Source organism: Eurypyga helias, unplaced genomic scaffold (assembly GCF_000690775.1).
Source record: "Eurypyga helias isolate BGI_N326 unplaced genomic scaffold, ASM69077v1 scaffold3211, whole genome shotgun sequence".
NCBI classification, from domain to species: Eukaryota; Metazoa; Chordata; class Aves; order Eurypygiformes; family Eurypygidae; genus Eurypyga; species Eurypyga helias.
The window spans coordinates 132452-150434 of NW_010230015.1; the positions used below are offsets into that span (position 1 = coordinate 132452).

General features: G+C 37.0%; 1 protein-coding gene across 1 annotated transcript in view; it reads right to left on the reverse strand.

The window, feature by feature from the left end:
• Positions 1-17983, reverse strand: part of PPFIA2 (protein tyrosine phosphatase, receptor type, f polypeptide (PTPRF), interacting protein (liprin), alpha 2) — a 112834-nt gene that overhangs the window by 49280 nt on the left and 45571 nt on the right. Inside the window, exons 5-10 of the mRNA XM_010160584.1 lie at positions 16825-16971; positions 14786-14920; positions 5172-5255; positions 4691-4822; positions 3672-3734; positions 1399-1490 (exon numbers count right to left, since the gene is read on the reverse strand). Of these exons, the coding sequence (XP_010158886.1) occupies positions 1399-1490; positions 3672-3734; positions 4691-4822; positions 5172-5255; positions 14786-14920; positions 16825-16971 (653 nt within the window). The remainder of the gene's footprint in view (positions 1-1398; positions 1491-3671; positions 3735-4690; positions 4823-5171; positions 5256-14785; positions 14921-16824; positions 16972-17983) is intronic.

Here is a 17983-nt window from a genome sequence, read left to right on the forward strand (position 1 = left end):
GCAGCAGATAATTATCTGCTGACAATCTTCATTATTCTTCTGCTTAAAGAATAAACCCCTGCAAATATAGAACTGGATATAGGCCGAGAACAGTACGAATTTGATGCTGATAGCTCCCTGTTCCTGAGAGGGCTGGTAGCTTCCCAAGGTGAGGTCATGGAAGGGGAAGTATACTGTTTTAGGGGAACCTGCTGATTTCCCAAGACATTCTGATAGCTTACCAAGTTTAAACAGCTCTCTGACATGGGCTAATCAGACTCCTATTTACAGAGCACAAGCTAGCGACACTCATCTACCCAGCAAGAAAGGCTGCTGTTCACCAAGGGTGGCTGCTCCAAAACCATCTCAGCTGTGTGTTGCAGCAGTTTGGCAGTCTGTGTTCTCACAGCACTCTCAAAAAAATATTTTGTGTGCCTGTAGCCACATTTACACTCCCAAAGGAACAAAAATGCCAACAGTTACAAGCGTCAGGTTCTGAATATCAGCAATGTACACTTCTTCCTTTATAGAAAAATATTATTCTAAGAGACAATAGAAGATCGAGGGAGAAACCACGTCTAGCTACTAAGCAAGACATCTGAGGAAGCAATGGGTGGAAAATAACTGATTCAAGAAAAAAAAAAATCCAATAACTTTATAGAGGATGGTAGTGTTATGAATTTAGTCTTGGTCTATGAGCTTTTTCTGTCAGGTTTTAAAAGTTCACGTTGCTTATTATGAAAACAGGACATGACGCCCAATTATCAAAAAAAGTAGCAATTCTATTTTGTGGGATACTTTTAGGCAAGGAGGACTCTCTAGAATTACAAATTCATTCCAGCTGTTAGTAGCTATTTCTACAGTATCCATCAAACTATTGTTCCCATATTCTTTGTCTGCCAAAACGACACATAATGTTTAATGTCCTGTTACGGTACTGTCAGATCTCTCTGAATACTGCCTTCATCTTTAGCTGAAGATCTGTGGTGTTATGCTACACATTAAGCAAAGCTGAGTTATGTCTTGCTAATTAAAAAAGAATTATTAGATATAACTGATAGAATGAATAAATATAAATATGCCAATCAGAGTCAGCATTAAAGACAATAGTTTCAACTTTGTAAGGTTTCCTGGGAAAAAATTGGTATTGGGATATACTTTTGAGAACATTCCAAAATTTAAAAGGCTTTCCTTAATCTCAGTAATATTTCAGTGTATACTCACTGCAGTAAGGCCCTGTTAACCTATGAAAGAAGTAAAAAGCAATAGTAATAATAACTGCAAAGATTTTACATATTTAAAGAAACACATGGCTATTTTTATGCGTGGTCTGAACACATCCCTGTTGTAAAGGCTTGACATTTAAATTCATGTTCTATTTCAACATAAAGTGAGGAAACTTTTGTCATTAAATATTACCTTGACAAGGTGGGTTCAATTAAAGAACCAGCCCTCAATTTCATTTGATCCAGTTCAGATCTCAGTTTCTCAATTTCTTCGGCAAGTCTTTCCTGGTAACGAGCATAGCAAGGTGTATTTACTTGTGATACAAAATACATTTACTTTATGAGATATTGCTCTCATAAAGCTAAACACGTATGATATGATACACTGAATGTAGCACTGACTACAATTAGAAAAGGCATTCAAGTCTCGTTATTAGTAATAAGTCATATGCCTCAAGAGGAGGTTGTATTGCACTCTACTGTTTTTCCACTAGCTGTACATGATGGCAGGACAGGTTTGTGCTTGAAACTTTTTCTTCTTATACAGCTAGGGTGAGTAAAAGAAGAACCAGCAGTGGTTTGTGCACTACCTGCACTCTCTGTGTCAGGCACAGTTCAGGGCGCAATGCTCCGTTTTCCCTTTAGAGACTGAGATTACGTCCTGGCCTTTTTACTTGCTAATAGATACACAGACTTAGAGGCAATCATGTTTTAAGGGACTTGTTGATCTGGAGCTTTACAGCTTGCTCTTGGGGGTTGGGTTGATTAACTCCAGTATGAGGTGCTGCTGGTGAAAACTGAGTGTGTGCCACAAAAATTGGACTTTTGGAACCAACTAACGAAAGTCTATTGACAGCAACCACTAGGGAAAGCAGTGCTGTTCTCAAATTGCACAAAGAATTATGGTCTACTAATAGAATGAAATAAAAGAATTTTAAAAGAAATGAAAAGGAAACATGGGATGAAGACGTAACACTGCTGTTCCTAGATTTTAAAATGTTCAGGAATCCAAAATGCTAGGGAGGAAAAGGATCTGTAAGATCAGATTCAGTAATTCTTATTACAGTGTTTTTACACCACTTGTTGGTTGAATAGAATTACTGCGATGACTTGGTGGTCACTCTGCTTGTATCATTTGATAGTTATTTAGAGATTACTAATATCTGCTGTTGTGACCATCTATCTAAAATTGCTTCATTAGGGGAGAGCTCATCTCCACTTGCACGGAGCGGCGGTGGAGGTGTTCATTCCCCTTCCCACTCTTAAGCAAGAATCAATAAATATAAAAAATAAAAATATCTTTGCAAAAACATTTTTATACCTGATTTTTCATCTTTGTCAATGGGAAACATGTAGATTCAAGCCAGAAAACAGACAGAAAAAGAAGTAGCCACTGTATTCACTTCCACTATTCCCTAACACTATTAAAACAATAAAGTTCTGTTGGAGATAACATTGGAAAAATACCTTATTTACACAGGCAAATTCGTATCCATAATTCAGTTTTAGACTCTCTGGTAGCAGAATGACAGAAAATTTTTCTTCAATTAACACAGCTTTATAAATGTTCTTTTTGTTATCTAACTTGATGGTGAAGTATGATCTTGATTTTGCAACAGCTGAATCACCTTATCACTATGGTAGTACAGCACAGAAATTTTATCCAAAATGCAATACAAGCTCCCTTTTGGGACTTTAATCTCGCTGCGTTTCTACAAGGTTATCTGTATGTAGATGAAAATAATTTATTTGAACAGATACTCCTTTTGCTAATTTTCTCAAAGTTTTTGATTTTGAATATCATATGATATAATTCTATTAGTATTGAATGGAGCTCTGCCTTTTAAATTCTATAAAACTAAGTGGATTTGATACACTACAAAAACACTTCTGTGAATCTGAATGCAGATACATCTGTGTATCCTACTGTGTTCAAGGCAAGTGTAACTTCAAAACAAAATACCAACATTTGGGATTAGAACAAACATTTGTAATTAATTTGACTGACTCACTAAACACTATTAGGGGTTAATTTGCAATGAACTAAAAAAGGTCACTTTCAGCTATATTTAGCATAATGCCACTGCACCTGTTAAGAAGAATTGCATCAAATCAAGCAATTACATTCTTCACTATGAAAGAGTAACCAGTTATGGATACATCTCTGTTAACCAAGACATTTTCAGAATTCAAACTGATAGAACAAAAATTTCAGAGTTAGTGAAATCAATATGAATTTTAGTATTGACTTCCTGAGGCTAGGTTCTCAACCATGAACTTAGCTCAGAACAACTGTTAGAGACCCTTAAAGGCTAGTTCAGGCATCTGGCTGATTAAAGCAATTATCATTGATGTCAGGAACATTGTACAGGCTAGTTGGATAATTAATATACCATACACATATTTCTAAATAATAAATATATCAATTTTGATAAAACCAGATAAAATCACAGTATTTTATTGTACCTTGTCATGTAAAGACTCCTCCAGATTTTTCCTAAAACTTTCAGATTCTTGAATCAAAACATTCTAGAAATAAAAAGAAGAAAAAAGAAACAAACAAAACACACAAGAAAGAAATGGGAGATAGGTTAAATATTGGAGATCGCCATATACATTTAGCTTCCATGAACAAGTTATCAAAGTTCATATTCACTGGACTTCAAATCCTTCAATGCTACAGTTTGAGTATATATACACATATATTTCCATATGTATGGAAATAAACCAAACATGTAGGACCATGTTTTTTCAAGAACAGCAAACACTTTGCATCTTCCTTGAACTGTCACATGCTTACACAACTATTTCTACCAGGTTCTTCTTTTGACAGGACTATTTCTTGCTTCATATATGATTTTGTTTCAGTGATATAAACCGGAAGTACATTCTCTGAGCGGTTCTGAAATATCCTTCTGAAAGACACTGAAAGATTCCCCTCAAATCAAACTGAAGGTGAGTAAGTAGAAGAGGGAGGGATTAAGGAGGGTGAATATAGGTGTCAAGGGATTTGAATTTTGCAGACACACTGTGTCTCACATCACAGAAAACCTGTAAATAGCATTTCCTCTCTAAGGGTAGATGCTCCTTCTGATGTGGTTGCAGCATTTTACTCTTCCCAGAGGAAGTGAGGTAAGTCAGCAGGTTAAAATACAGGAACGACAGCACATGTGAAGCATGGCCATGCCTCAGTTCTCGACCAATTTCTGTCACTGCCTCATACCCGGCAGTACCCTCGTCCTTTACAAGCTCTTCATCAGACCCTTCGCTGATAAAACAGGGAGCATATCCAATTCACAGTACTTCTGGAAAGATGCTTCAGCGTGCTCTTGAATTAAGAGTTGAATGTGTAAGTTAGACCATATTTCTGGCAATATTTGGTAATACAATATCGGCATGATGCCTCCATCCTGGTAAGAGTAGAACATGTTTCATGCAGGAGAACTGTTACTAAGCTGAAATTTATACTGCTCTTTGCACTGTACCTTTTCTTCAAGTGCTGCCATTCTCTCTTTTAAGTGTAGCTGCAGACGCTCATTGGATTCTGTCAGAAGTCTGTCTACAGTATCTGATAATCTTTTGTTGTGCTCCTCATTCATCTTTTCTCTTTGCCTTGCCTTTAATGTAGAATGGAAGAGAAAGATTGGTAGGGTCCAAAATTAATCAGTACAGACTTGTATAATTAAAAAAAAAATATGGTAACTGTAGCCATTTAAAGAAATTCCACAGGAAATGTAATAACTGATTAATGCACATTCATTTTTGTATCAGCAAAATACTCTGAACACTGCAACTAGATGTAAACTAGTATATTAAGATGGTTAAGTAAAGTGGGAAGATGCTGCCACCACTGCTATAAATAAAACATTTACCAGTAGAAAGACTGTGTGCTGGAGTGTATAATGTAGCACTATGTTGACAAATTAAAGAAGGAAAATGCACAGAAATTGCCTGAAATGCACATACTCTTTGAAGTTCCTGATTTTTCTCTTCAAGCTGAGCTTCTAAGTGTCTCATACGTTCCTCAATGTTACCATGTCTTTCTTCTGCCTGTAAGAAAATAGAGACACTTTCTGTAATTTAAGTGGCTTTGTAAGTTTTTATCTCAGTAAAGTTTAAACAAAACATAAAGCAAGCTACTACTAACTGCAAACTTAGTTTTCCGAAAAGAAACTTTATTTAAACAGGCAGCTGAACAGCATTGCTTGAAATGTGTCAGCTACAAAGGCCTGTTACATCCAAGCATCAGCAAAACATTGGAATTATTTATGAGCAATGAAATCAGCCAAATGTAACATGCAGACTGTGCATGGTTTGAACACAAACCTGCCATCGTAAAATTGTAAGCTCCTGAAGCACTGAACTGCACGATGGTTGATTATCAATAAAATAAAAAATAAAATAAGTTAAAGAAAATGAAAACAAATCAGATGGATTCTATTTAGCAATAGAAAGTAAAGTCCAGTAGGACTACCTTCCTACGTATGGAGATCATTTCTTGTAGTTTAGCTTCCATAACATATTGATAATCATCAGATGAGGTAGAAGAGGTTGGATCAGACTAACAAGTCAAGGAAAAGGAGAGGGACAAAATTGAAAAATCAGAACTAAAGACACTGACACTGAACAGAACACAGCACAGAATGCTTAAAAGAAAAGTATGACTGGAAATTTAATACTTTTAACTGACAGATCTTTACATGGAATAAACTACACTGATACTTGGTGAACATGATGCAGTTGATGAGGAGAAACTGAAAATAATGGAATGCTGAAAAAGCTATCAACCTACACATGGAGGTTCAAGGTTAGTGATGGCTGGCTGATGACATATTACTACAGAGTGGATTCAAAGCAACACTGTCTAATCTAATGGGGTTTTTTTGAATTATGACAAACTAAATGCCAGGACAGGCCGCTGTGAGGCCAATGTCAGAAAGTCCTTTGTAATTCTTCTATAATTTTCTAGGAATGAAAACAATGCATAAATACTAAATTAATGGATTGGTCAGTTACAGAACAGTGCAATGCTATGGTACATTCCCTAATTTCTAGAAAACAGACAAAACATCAAAAGAGACAAGGCTCAAGTATTCCATTTTAGAATACACTATGTAAGCCCTTTCATCCAAATAAACAATATAGTTTTCAACCCTTTGAAAGGATCCACCCTGGTGGATCTCTTTGGAAGATCAAGGTCATCAGATAAAAGAAGAACCTATAAATAAAAATTCATTAATAGGAATGAAAAGGCTGAGTATATCACTGAGTATAGAAATGGTAATCCATCCAAAGATTCATTACTATTTCTGGCGGAAGCTGACCTTAATTAGGTCACTAGTTACAAAACATGAATATTCATGTTATTGTCATATCAAAGAAGTCTCTGTTATAATTCAAAAAAAAAAAAAAAAGCCCTTAAAGAAAAGGAACTTCTATATTGGATTTGTTGCTATGGAAACAGGAATGTGCATAAGGCATATAGACAGTGCTACTGATGATTGAGTTGTGAGCTCGTGCTTGTCAAATGGTATTTCACTGTCAGATTTACCCTGTTTGAAAAAGAGAACCTGAACTCCATCTTTAGCTGAACAAACTTTAAGATGTACAAGAAATACTGATTTTACAACTGTATTTTTTTAGCGATATTGTTTTTCATACTGTTGTCTGCTAATAATGTATAAGAATACTTAGGAATAGATACCAAAGTAATTCCAGATGTACATCATAATTTAAAATTACCCATAACTTAAACTCAGTAGTATTATCAGAACCAAAAGATCATTCAGATCAAGTCTGTGATCTAGACATTTATAAACTACAGTATTTGATATGAAAACATCCATATGAGAAAATCCTGCTTTGTATAAATACAAGAATAATGCCTAACTTCGAAGAACACTACAATTCTTTTCAAAGAAAGTATGTTCACAAAACTCAGATTCATGCAAAATTTAAGGGAGTCAGTATACTCTGTAACTAAGCTCATTTAATAAGTGCAGTTACTGTTTCTGATCATGAAGCAGGCGTACTGTGATGTATTTGAACTTATTAATTATCTGAGACTATTCTGTCTATTTATTATGACTTGGACCAGTGACAATACATTTATGATTTTCTTTAGCTTATATTTTAGCTCTACATATTAGTCTGTTTCAGCACAGAAATACTAATGCACTGCTTCCTCTCCCAGTTGGATAAACAAAAAGATAGGGTTGAAAAAGTTAAGTCCCTATGATTGCAGAAAACCAGATTATGCAATCCTTTCCACAAAGTGACCAAGATTTATCCTTCTCTGTAGAAGATGGACTTTCCCCCTTTTTGAGTCCTGGCGGCACTATTGGTTCAAGGCCTCCCCTTGATGCATCTCCAAGGGTCAGGAGAAGATTTGAAATCACCAAAGCTCTGAGCTGATGATGGAGAAGGCTTAAGTAATTCTACCTCCTTTGTCATTGGGGCTATCATCCTACAAAATTAAACTACTTAGAAGCTTCATTAGCTGGCTGCTAACATTAAAAGCAAGGTACATAATCTTCACTGCTTCTATACACTTCATTACAGATTAATGCAAAATATGACGATAACCAAACTAATACTTCTAGGTTCAAAGGGGATCTCATTTAAGTCTTCTGAAATGTAATGCTGTCTGTCAAAACCTGTCCTTAAGAAGCTGGTCTAGCTAGTTATATCATTGACATTTATTTTTCAAACTAAAAAAATACATTTTCAGTCTAAACCATGCCATAATTTATTCCTTAGCAGGAAACAGTATTTTCAATGAATAAAATAATTTTGGTGTTACGCCTAACAGTTATTTGGAAGAAGAGGAGGAATAAAATTGTTGTCAGAATTATGTATCGCAAACATTCTTTAAAGAACCTGATGTTCTCTGAAGATTCTTATAGTTACCTAATTCTGCTATTTCATAAATTCCTACTGCTTTAATAATTCAGTAAGGTATACGTTTAAGATATAAATCCTTTTGCATGACATTTTTCAGTTATTTTACTAAGAATATTAAAATGTTGATAGGTACATCCTTTTTAAAAAATCTTCCTGAATGTGATTCAGAGAATCTGTCGTTTATTTTCCAGCATAAAAGAAAACAGAGTTGATCTCCACATTCATCTCTATTTGCATCTCTTTGGTAGGATAAAGAGACTGCTAAATTAATTAAAATACAATACACCTTAGAATCAAAATAAATGTTATTATTCTAAACACAATGTATTTGAATATTTTATGTTGCCTTTACCTATGTTAATTTCATTTGTTTGTTCCTAAAGTGTTATTCTGCATTACTCCAAAGGAACCAAATTACCTTATAGCTGAGACACTAAACAATTATGCTCAACGGCTTGTCTGGCAGAGAACAAGTGCAGGTGTGCAGCCTTAGCACCTAACCTGGGCTCTACTGCTGTTTCGGGATTTTAACCACCGGTTATTACGTGCCAAATGCATGAGCAGCCCCTGCAGCAGGGATATGAATCAAAAGGGTGTTCTGTGGAAGGGCTAGGGAGACAAACTCATGAACATACCTCCTTCTCTCACTTTTCAAAACCCGCCTGCAGACAAAGAGCTATGCTAGTAAAGAGCAGCCCCTCCATCTCCTAGTGTGCTTAGCTGGAACACACTCCCAAAACGAGCGTTTAAACACCTCTTGTTGCCCTTTACACTGATGAAGGCCCCAACCTGGGTCTCAAAGAGACCCTACCAGACAAAAAGACCTGGAAATTCAGCTATTTCCCAAGGGATTTGTAAATACCTCCTGCACAGACTTCCCCATGCCATACTGTTAAGACTGACACATCTGTGGCAGCTACACTTTTTTTTTGACCATGTGTGTTAGCCCCAGACATTCCCACTAGGATAGGCTCTTTGAGAGACTTGGGAGTCTATTACAACAATATTGAATGTCTCTGTCCCTGCCTGGTGGTTTGAGGCAGAGGCTGAAACACCAGTATGAGTTATGTTCCTGTGGCAGAACTTCAGATACACGTGAGACAGAAGGGACAGCTGTGGCCTCCAAGGTTCATAAACAGAAGTTGGATTTCTTCTGAATTGCTCTGCTAAGAGTTGAGTTAAAAACTTTCTGAAGTGGAATTTGCATGACTTCTTGCTTGGCAGACCTTACCCTAAATTCTTTTTAATATAAGACTTGCATGCCTATTCGCTAGTACTCTGTACAGGAGGATTAGTAAGACACATGGTGTGGTATTCAGCAAGTACCATTTAAAGCATTTAGCCAGCACATTCAGTTATAAATAGGTTTGTGAAATTGTGCATCTTAGACTGGATTAAAAATATATGAACAAAAACTCACGTCTGACCCCTATGAGATACCAGCATGAGTCTTAATGCTCACTTTGCACTCCATATACTATGAAATAGCAAAGAAATAGCCAGTATAAGCCAGTAACAGACAAAAATTTTGCTTTGATGGAATACTGGAGCAGCTTGTATTATTGCTCTCTAACCCTGTTAAAATTCTGCTGCTGCTCCTGCTGCTAATGCGCCCACAAAAAAAATGTTGCTTTCACATCATCTGTTACGGTTGGCACTGCACATATTCTAGGGCTTTGCATCCTAGCTGAAAAAAAAGAATCCAGTTTCAAATGCAGAAAGCACCTGTACAGTACAGGTGCTATAATTTTTCTTCCTCGTGCTGAGCTGCAGGAACAAATCTAAACTTTTCTAACACTACAAGCCAATTTCCACAGTTTTGAGACCTTGCCTTTTGAACACCTGCTGTCTCCAGATTTTCTACTGGCTTTTCTATGGCACACATTCCTTTGGCTACCCTTTGAATGAGTGAGTTATTCAAGAAGAAAGAATGCATTACTGAATTGAGCTATTGAAGGTGAAAATAGGTGATCATGGTGACTGAGCCAACAACAGCTCACAAAGTTATCAGCTACTTGTTCACATGCTCACTTTTAACCCGTTATCCGTTACTTGGGGGTACCGGTGGATGAAAAACTGAACATGAGCCAGCGGTGTGTGCTGCCAGCCCAGAAAGACAACTGTATCCTGGGCTGTATCCAAAGAAGCGTGGCCAGCAGGTCAAGGGAGGTGATTCTCCCCCTCTACTTAGCTCTTGTGAGCCCTCACCTGGAGTGCTGCGCCCAGCTGTGGAACCCTCAAAATAAGAAGGATATAGACTGGTTGGAGCGAGTCCAGAGGAGGGAACAAAGATGATCAGAGGGCTGGAGCACCTCTCCTATGGGGACAGGCTGAGAGAATTGGGTTGGTTCAGCCTGGAAAAAGGAAGGCTCTGGGGAGTCCTTATTGCAGCCTTCCAGTACCTGAAGGGGCTACAAGGAAGCTGGGGTGGGGGATTCTTTTACAAGGCCCTGTAGTGACAGGACAAGGGGTAACGGGTTTAAACTGAAAGCGGGTAGGTTTAGATTAGATATCAGGAAGAAATTCTTCACGAAGAGGGTGGTGAGGCACTGGAACAGGTTGCCCAGAGAAGCTGTGGATGCCCCATCCCTGGAAGTGTTCAAGGCCAGGCTGGATGAGGCTTTGAGCAACCTGGTCTAGTGGAAGGTGTCCCTGCCCACGGCAGGGGGTTGGAACTAGATGATCTTTAAGGTCCCTTCCAACCCAAAACATTCTGTGATTCTATGAAATGTGACAAATTATGTTTGCTTGTCACTCCTTTTTTCTGAAACTCTTTCTGTCACTAGATATCCACACGTTCTTGCCCCCTCTTTCATTTCCCCACCATGTTCTACACCTCATAGGTTTAATAAGCAACTTATCTCATTTAGCTCTGTCAAACTTGCATTCTTGCTCTTATCAGGACAAAATATTCTGTGGAAAGGGAAGCACAAGAAGAGGGTTGGTTTGAGAAAACAGTAATGTGTTGTAAATGTAGAGTTCTCTTAGGCTTCCCTCCCCATAGAATATATTTTTTCCCCAGTAGAAGATTTAGCAGCTTCCTTCTCCAGCTGACACATCATCTTTTCTCTCTCTCTCTTGTTGTCAGAGAGGCTTGTGTCTTAACCACATCCATTTCTTGCAGGAGAACTTCTTTCTCCACTTTGCACCCTTTCCACCGCAGGCCTTCTCCTTTCACTTTCTTGCATCTTATTCCATACTTAACGCAAACCAGATCCCCACACTGTCACAAAACAAGCATTGTGTCCCACTTGCCTCCACCTTTCAAGTAATTTTTTATCACCTTTAAAATAAGCTGAAGGTGTTACTATGTTAAATGTGGTTTATTATGATTATGATTTCCTCTTCTCCATCTCAGTGTGGCTAAAAAACACTGTTGGTACTTCTGGTGACCTACATACAGGAATGATGGGGCAAAATGCTGACTGCTGTCTTATGATCAGAGGAGTGACATGATACCTCTGCTGCACAAGCACCTGTGGGGGAGCGTGACTAATGGTGGCAGTGAGTGAATGAAAGTTGGTGGATGCTGCTGTCTCCACTAGACCCCTCCTTGAATACATGCAAGGAGAAACAGTGTTTGACAAACTAACCATCTGAAGATTCTGGATGCTCCAATGTCTGTCCCTTCTGAGGAAAATAAACATCTTATTAGATAAAGAAAGGTTTAGTTAATATTGGAGGGAGGTTCTTTTTACTACCAGCTGCCTGTTCTCCAGAGCAGGCAAACAGATCACTACTGTGAGAGCGAGTACAAGGTGGCCCCGTGACTCATGGCGGTCTAAATCTTGGGATACATGCTGACAGCTGTGCTACTTGTCACGACCAGACAGATACCAGTGTGATGGCCAGGCAGGACAGCACAGTACATGGGATCATGCCGTTCCAGGTTAGTCTGCCACAGGCTGACTAACCCTCCAGTTGCTCACCCAATGGGCAGAACACAGTGAAAACAAAGCCAAAGAAAAGTTCAAATGATTCAGGTAAATTTATGGGTACTTATCTGAGTTCACTGTATAGTCCAAACTTTTGGAAGTTCACTCCTTTTGAACTAGTTTGGGCATGGAAAAGTAGCAAAAGACATTCACTAGCCCATATATATAAAAAACGAAAACCAACTCATTTTAAAAACTGACACCATAGAAGGATCTCATTCTACATCCTTCTTTTGCAGAATCCCAACACAGAGTTATGATGAGGAAGAGTACATTAAATTGAATGCAGAATTGCAACATGCATGTTTTAAACTTGAGGCAGGGGTGGAAATCACATTCAAATCCAAAACATGTTTGTTCTGGTTTACCTTCTCACGTAAATAATTTGTCTTATATTTTACCCACAGTGAAGCAGTCATGGTTTCCAGTTATCCCATACTACTTTCCTTTAAAAAACATGTAAAACATATAAGGCTTAACTCACCTCTTTCATATGATTGTAAGCCCATTAATCACAGAGAAGCCACTTTCAATGAGGTAGTACAAAAGAATGGAGAATCAGTTCTGACTTTGTCTGCAGTGCAGAAAGACTAGCTGATTCAGGGGGCTCATCTCTTACTCAGTATACTTGGACATGCAGAGACCATAGCTCAGGTAGGCAGACTTAAGGTAGCCTGAGCCCTACTGACAATATGTACGCTGGCACAAAGCTCAAAGGCAACATTATTGTTCAGCCCCTTTAGGTAAGTCTTGTAGCTTTCATTGAGTAGCTAGTTGGGTAATAGTATACCAGCTAGCTAATTTACAACTGCGTAAGTGAGCTTCAATGACTATATCGTCATCCTTAGTCCTGACCGATACTTATGTGATCCATGAGAAGTACTGGACTTTCAACTTCACACCTGTTAAACCAGCACTTTAATAAGCTCTACACTTCGCAAAGATGTTGCTTAGAAGATATACAACACAAGCTTATTTGGCCTATTGGCCAAATTCTGACATTCTTCTTGATGTCATATTCCAAGACACAATTTTATATAAAAACAAATTCTTCAATTTTTCATGTAATCACAGAGAAATGAACAGAACTGGCATTACAGCCTGATAAACTTCTTAAGAGTTTCCTGCTTGGCAAAAAAATTGATCAAGTATATCAAAGTGAAATGGGGTGGAGCATCGGCTCTGTTCATAGCTCTCTAACCACATCCAATGAAATAATGTAAGAAGACAAACAGAGATGTGTACCGCAGCTGTATGGTCACAATAACAACAGTGCCTCATGGAAGTCCCTGAGTGCTCTTCATGGTTGAAATAGGATTTCTTCTTACAATATTTGTCATTAATATGTGTTTAAGGAAAAATGCAGTTGCAAGTAAAGACATGCTTGAGACTGCAAAATACTTACTGCTGCCTAATTGCTAGAGAAATTATTCAGGAAAAATCCTCTTAAAACAGAAAACAATATTTTTAAGCTACTGAGGGCATTAAAATTTGTGATTATTTGTTGAATCAGAAACAATTGAAAAAAGTTAAAATGCCAAGGGATTGCTCTTATGTGCACCTGAGGTTTTATAAAATGCAATTATATTTATTTGGTATTTCATGTAGCTCTTTTTGCTAATTCCTCTTTTTTTCCCACCATTTTCAGTCCCTCTTTCAGTTTCCCACCCAGTCATATAAATCTAAAGCAGACAGCACAAAATCTTGATTTCTGAATAATCCAAGCCTCTCCTTCTTTCTTTCTACTTTTTAATTAAATTACTTAAAAATCACACTTTATTAATGCGCTGTTCAACACTTAAGGCTTCACTATAAATGAAAAAAACAAGAGAACAGAAAAAAAATCCATCAATTTTAATAATAGCTAGGCACATAAATAGCTGGAAACATTCCTTGGCGATAGAGAAAGGTAGATAAATAACAATGATATGTAATACAATCTCTTAAATGCATTTTTCCTTACTTGTCTGATTTTAAGAGATGACGAATAAACATACTATCATTTTATGTCGTTTTGAAGGTGATAATACCTGAGCTGTAGTATTAACTACGTGCACATCTGAAAGTATTAGAGACCGAATAGGAAAACCACACTACTGAAAATTTATTTTTTCTTCTTATTTTTCTGCAAGAAAGCTTCTATTATAAGTTTAGCAGAAAAATTAGTTTGAAGTCCTCTCAGGGTTTCACATTTTTCTTTGCAGATACATGTTGCAAAGAATCATTCAAAACAAACCTTTTAAGTATGTACTGGAAGTTGTCTTCATTTGCGATGTACAAATGATCACAGCTGCCACTAAGGTTTGATTTTACAGCACTTACTGGAATGAAAATAATTGTTTCCTATACATGGTGTTTGAAAACGTCCACAAGAACTAAGTAAGTGTAGGAATGAGACTTCCCCCACCCATTTCCCCTTACATGAGAAACTCTTGCACAGTAAAATGAACCCTCCTAGGGTAAGTAATGCTCACATGTTTTGGAAACATATGACTCACCCATAAATATAGTCTAGGCTGACTTACAGAGAACTACTTTTCCTACTACCAGAATGCTAAGAATTACAAACATGGCATTGAGACCATTTCCGATTAAACTTGTGGCACATACTTTTCAGGAAATGTTTTCTTCTTTCAAATCACCTTGATACTACTTCGTTTTGTCCTTGAGGTGAGGAATCGGGATGCAAATCAACATTAAACAATGGGGCTTCTGAAGTGAACCTATTTCTCAGGACAGTACCTTAGTCAGAGCTGCAATTCTCTGAGCCAGTTCAGCCTCCACTTCGGGCAAGGTTTCAGCTTTCCTCATCGTCTGCTGCAGCTTCTGCTCTGCCAGCTCTAGACGCTCTTGCAGCTGTCTGTTTTTGTCTTCTAACTGAAGGCCAAAGACAGATAAACCAGTATAGAAAAAATAATCAGAATTATGATTTTCCTTCAGTTTCTTAAGTATCATGAAAGCGATCAAAACTCACTACATAGACACAGATACTCCACAACCTAGGAGAGCTTGTTGGAGAGGTATTCACCCAAGCATGGAACAGTGTAGGCTGCCAGTCTTTCTAATGATGAGTGATTTGAGGCTCAGGGATCATATGAAGGTGAAGAAAAAGAGTTGCAAAGTGACAGTAATGAAGATGAACAAAAAGCTGCTCTGATCAAAGTGTTACTTATCTGAGAAAATAAAAGTATTGGTGCCAGTAAAATGAGAATTTTCTAAATGAAAATATTTAAAAATAAAATGTTTAATAAAATATTTAGCCCCTCTCACAGAAAAGTTTATATACGAGCTAAAATGGGAAAGAAGGATATCCAGATTCTATCCAAGAGGATCCAATTCCCAGCAAAGTTTCCAAACAAACTGCCAAATGCAATTTTCTGTACAAATGCCAATCATATATTAAGAAATACTAAAATGACATTTCATTCATGAAGATAACCTGGCTGCTATTTGTTTAAGATTGCAGTGATATTGTTCATTGTGAATCTACAATTAAGTCTCATTTTACAGTGGTGAAGTTGATTAATAAGAGAGAAACAGGAGGACTTTTGATAACTGCAATACTTTCTGGCCTACTGAGATGCACCTCATGATTAAGAATTTTTGAACAGCTTGATAATGAAAAGGCAGTGTGCTTTTAGATTCCTTTTTAATCCTTCAAAAGCATGAAAAGGTAGATTTTTCATAACACAATGCTGTAAATCAACTTTAAGTCTGCCTGTATATATGCTAGGCATAGCTCTGTCATCATTGCTTTGAGGAGGCAGACCTCTGCAGCACAGCTTGACTTACACTGGCAGTAATGTAAACTCAGATGAAAGTACCTTACTTTTCCATTGTTGGGTGGGGTTTTTTCTAACAATTGAAGATACCTCTTAAGATTCCTTAGAGGAATCTGGCAGAAGCTGGAGAGTTTGAGTTCTGTTGCTTTAATTTCCCTGAAGTAGTAGTCACATACACATATATACACACACACAGAGGGATGTGTGCATGTGTGTGCAAATATATCTACATACAATCACAGAAGCAGAGATTATCAGATCATACAGGCCTGTTTCCCATATAGCATTTTATATTGTTTGAAGACATGATAGGTGGAAAAAAATAAAGAAGTCTGATACTGAGGCTGAGGAGCAATTTCATCTTTCACAGTTTGAATTATATTAATTTCATGTTAGCTTTCAGTTCACGTTGTATTCTTCAAATTACAAACCAGTGTTTTCTGTTCACTTTACACTTCAGCTTTTGGAATCACTGTGGAAACAAAGTACTGTGAGAGAAAGCTGCAAGATCATGTTACACTCTTTTTTCTAAAACATATTCACGGATAGTTTAGCTTTTCAAAATTTTAAGTTTGCACTCTACTAATACATGAAATCATTAGAATATATGGTATGCAAATTTTGGTCTTTCCTGCAGAAGGGAATTTCTTTTGCTTCTACCATTTTTTGGATTTATTTATTTTTTAAATAAAATTCAGAAAATTGTTACTTATGAAGCAAATATAATTCTTTACTTAGGAGAGATGACTGTGAGCATTTATTAGAAAACACAGCTGTTTTCCAATGTTGAATGTACACACTGATTTGGTATTCAGGGTTGCAGTAGCTGATATGAAGTTTGAGATGCTGAACAACTTAAGGGCTCTTTTAGATTAACTGATCTGTTGATTAAAAATGAACAGATTAACTGAATAGAGACCTCCTACTGTCCTACTCCATTTTTTGGCATTACTTTTCATTACGTATGAAGAAAGCAACTGACTAATGCAGATACTGCACCTGACGTAGGATGGCTTCCTTGTTTGCCAGTTCATTTTCCAGCTTATCGTTCATATCATGTATGGAGGTGGATTCTCTCTGTGCACTGAGGTAGCGCTTCTCCAGCGTAGTTATTCTTTCTTCCATATCTTCCTTTTGTGCCATTGCCTAATGGGACACGAAAAAAATCAAGAACCATGCAATTAAAATGATACATAATTTTATAGCAGTTTAATTGTCATGCTAACAGTAGACAGGGAGGTAAGGTATGCTCAGCAGTAATACTTCTGTTTTAAAGAAAATTTATGTCCTTTGGGATTTCTTGTAAGTACAATATTTAAAACTGTAGCTGTTGAGTAGAGCAAAATGGAAACAATCCTCACATTTTTATATTTTTCTAGTTTCTGTATTTTTCAAAGCAACACAGCTCACATTTACTTGCTTGCTTCTTAAACAAGAACAGGCTTGATCAGAAAATATAAACACTGATACAGTTACATAATAGTAGAAGCGTAATGAAGCGATGTGGGGAAAAATGTATATGCTCCTTCCTACTGTTTTTCCTGGGTTCTAATAAAATTTTCTGCCAAAGTACATGTCTGCCCATGACATGTCTTGAAATTTCAGGGAAACAAGTGATCACAATGTTGGATACTGGATACATAATGTAACCATAACATATGGGTATGTTATCCATATATGTTAAGAATAAGGATTTTTTTAAACTCTTAAGGTTTTTTTATTCATGTATTACAAGCTCCCTGAAGTCAATAGTTGTAATTTACAAAGATTATTCATTAGCCTGTGTATTACACAGTTTATTTATCTTCAATTAATTTTAGTAAAAGTAGAAAATTTAATTAGTTTTAAACTTGTGTCTGCCTCTTGAGAATACTTACATGTTGCTATGTGATCTTTCACAATGAAAATATTTACTGATGAGCATGTCTTGTTGTTTGTGTTATGTTACATTATGACAGCAGTGTTGAAGTAAGTGAGATTATTTTTCAAGTAAGACACAATGGACATATAAATAGATACAAATATGTAGTCATAAATGTACCCTATTCAGGTGATCCTTCTGTACATATGGAAAAAAACCCCATAAAAATAGTAATTATGTATGTATCATAGAATGGTTTGGGTTGGAAGGGACCTTAAAGACCATCTAGTTCCAACC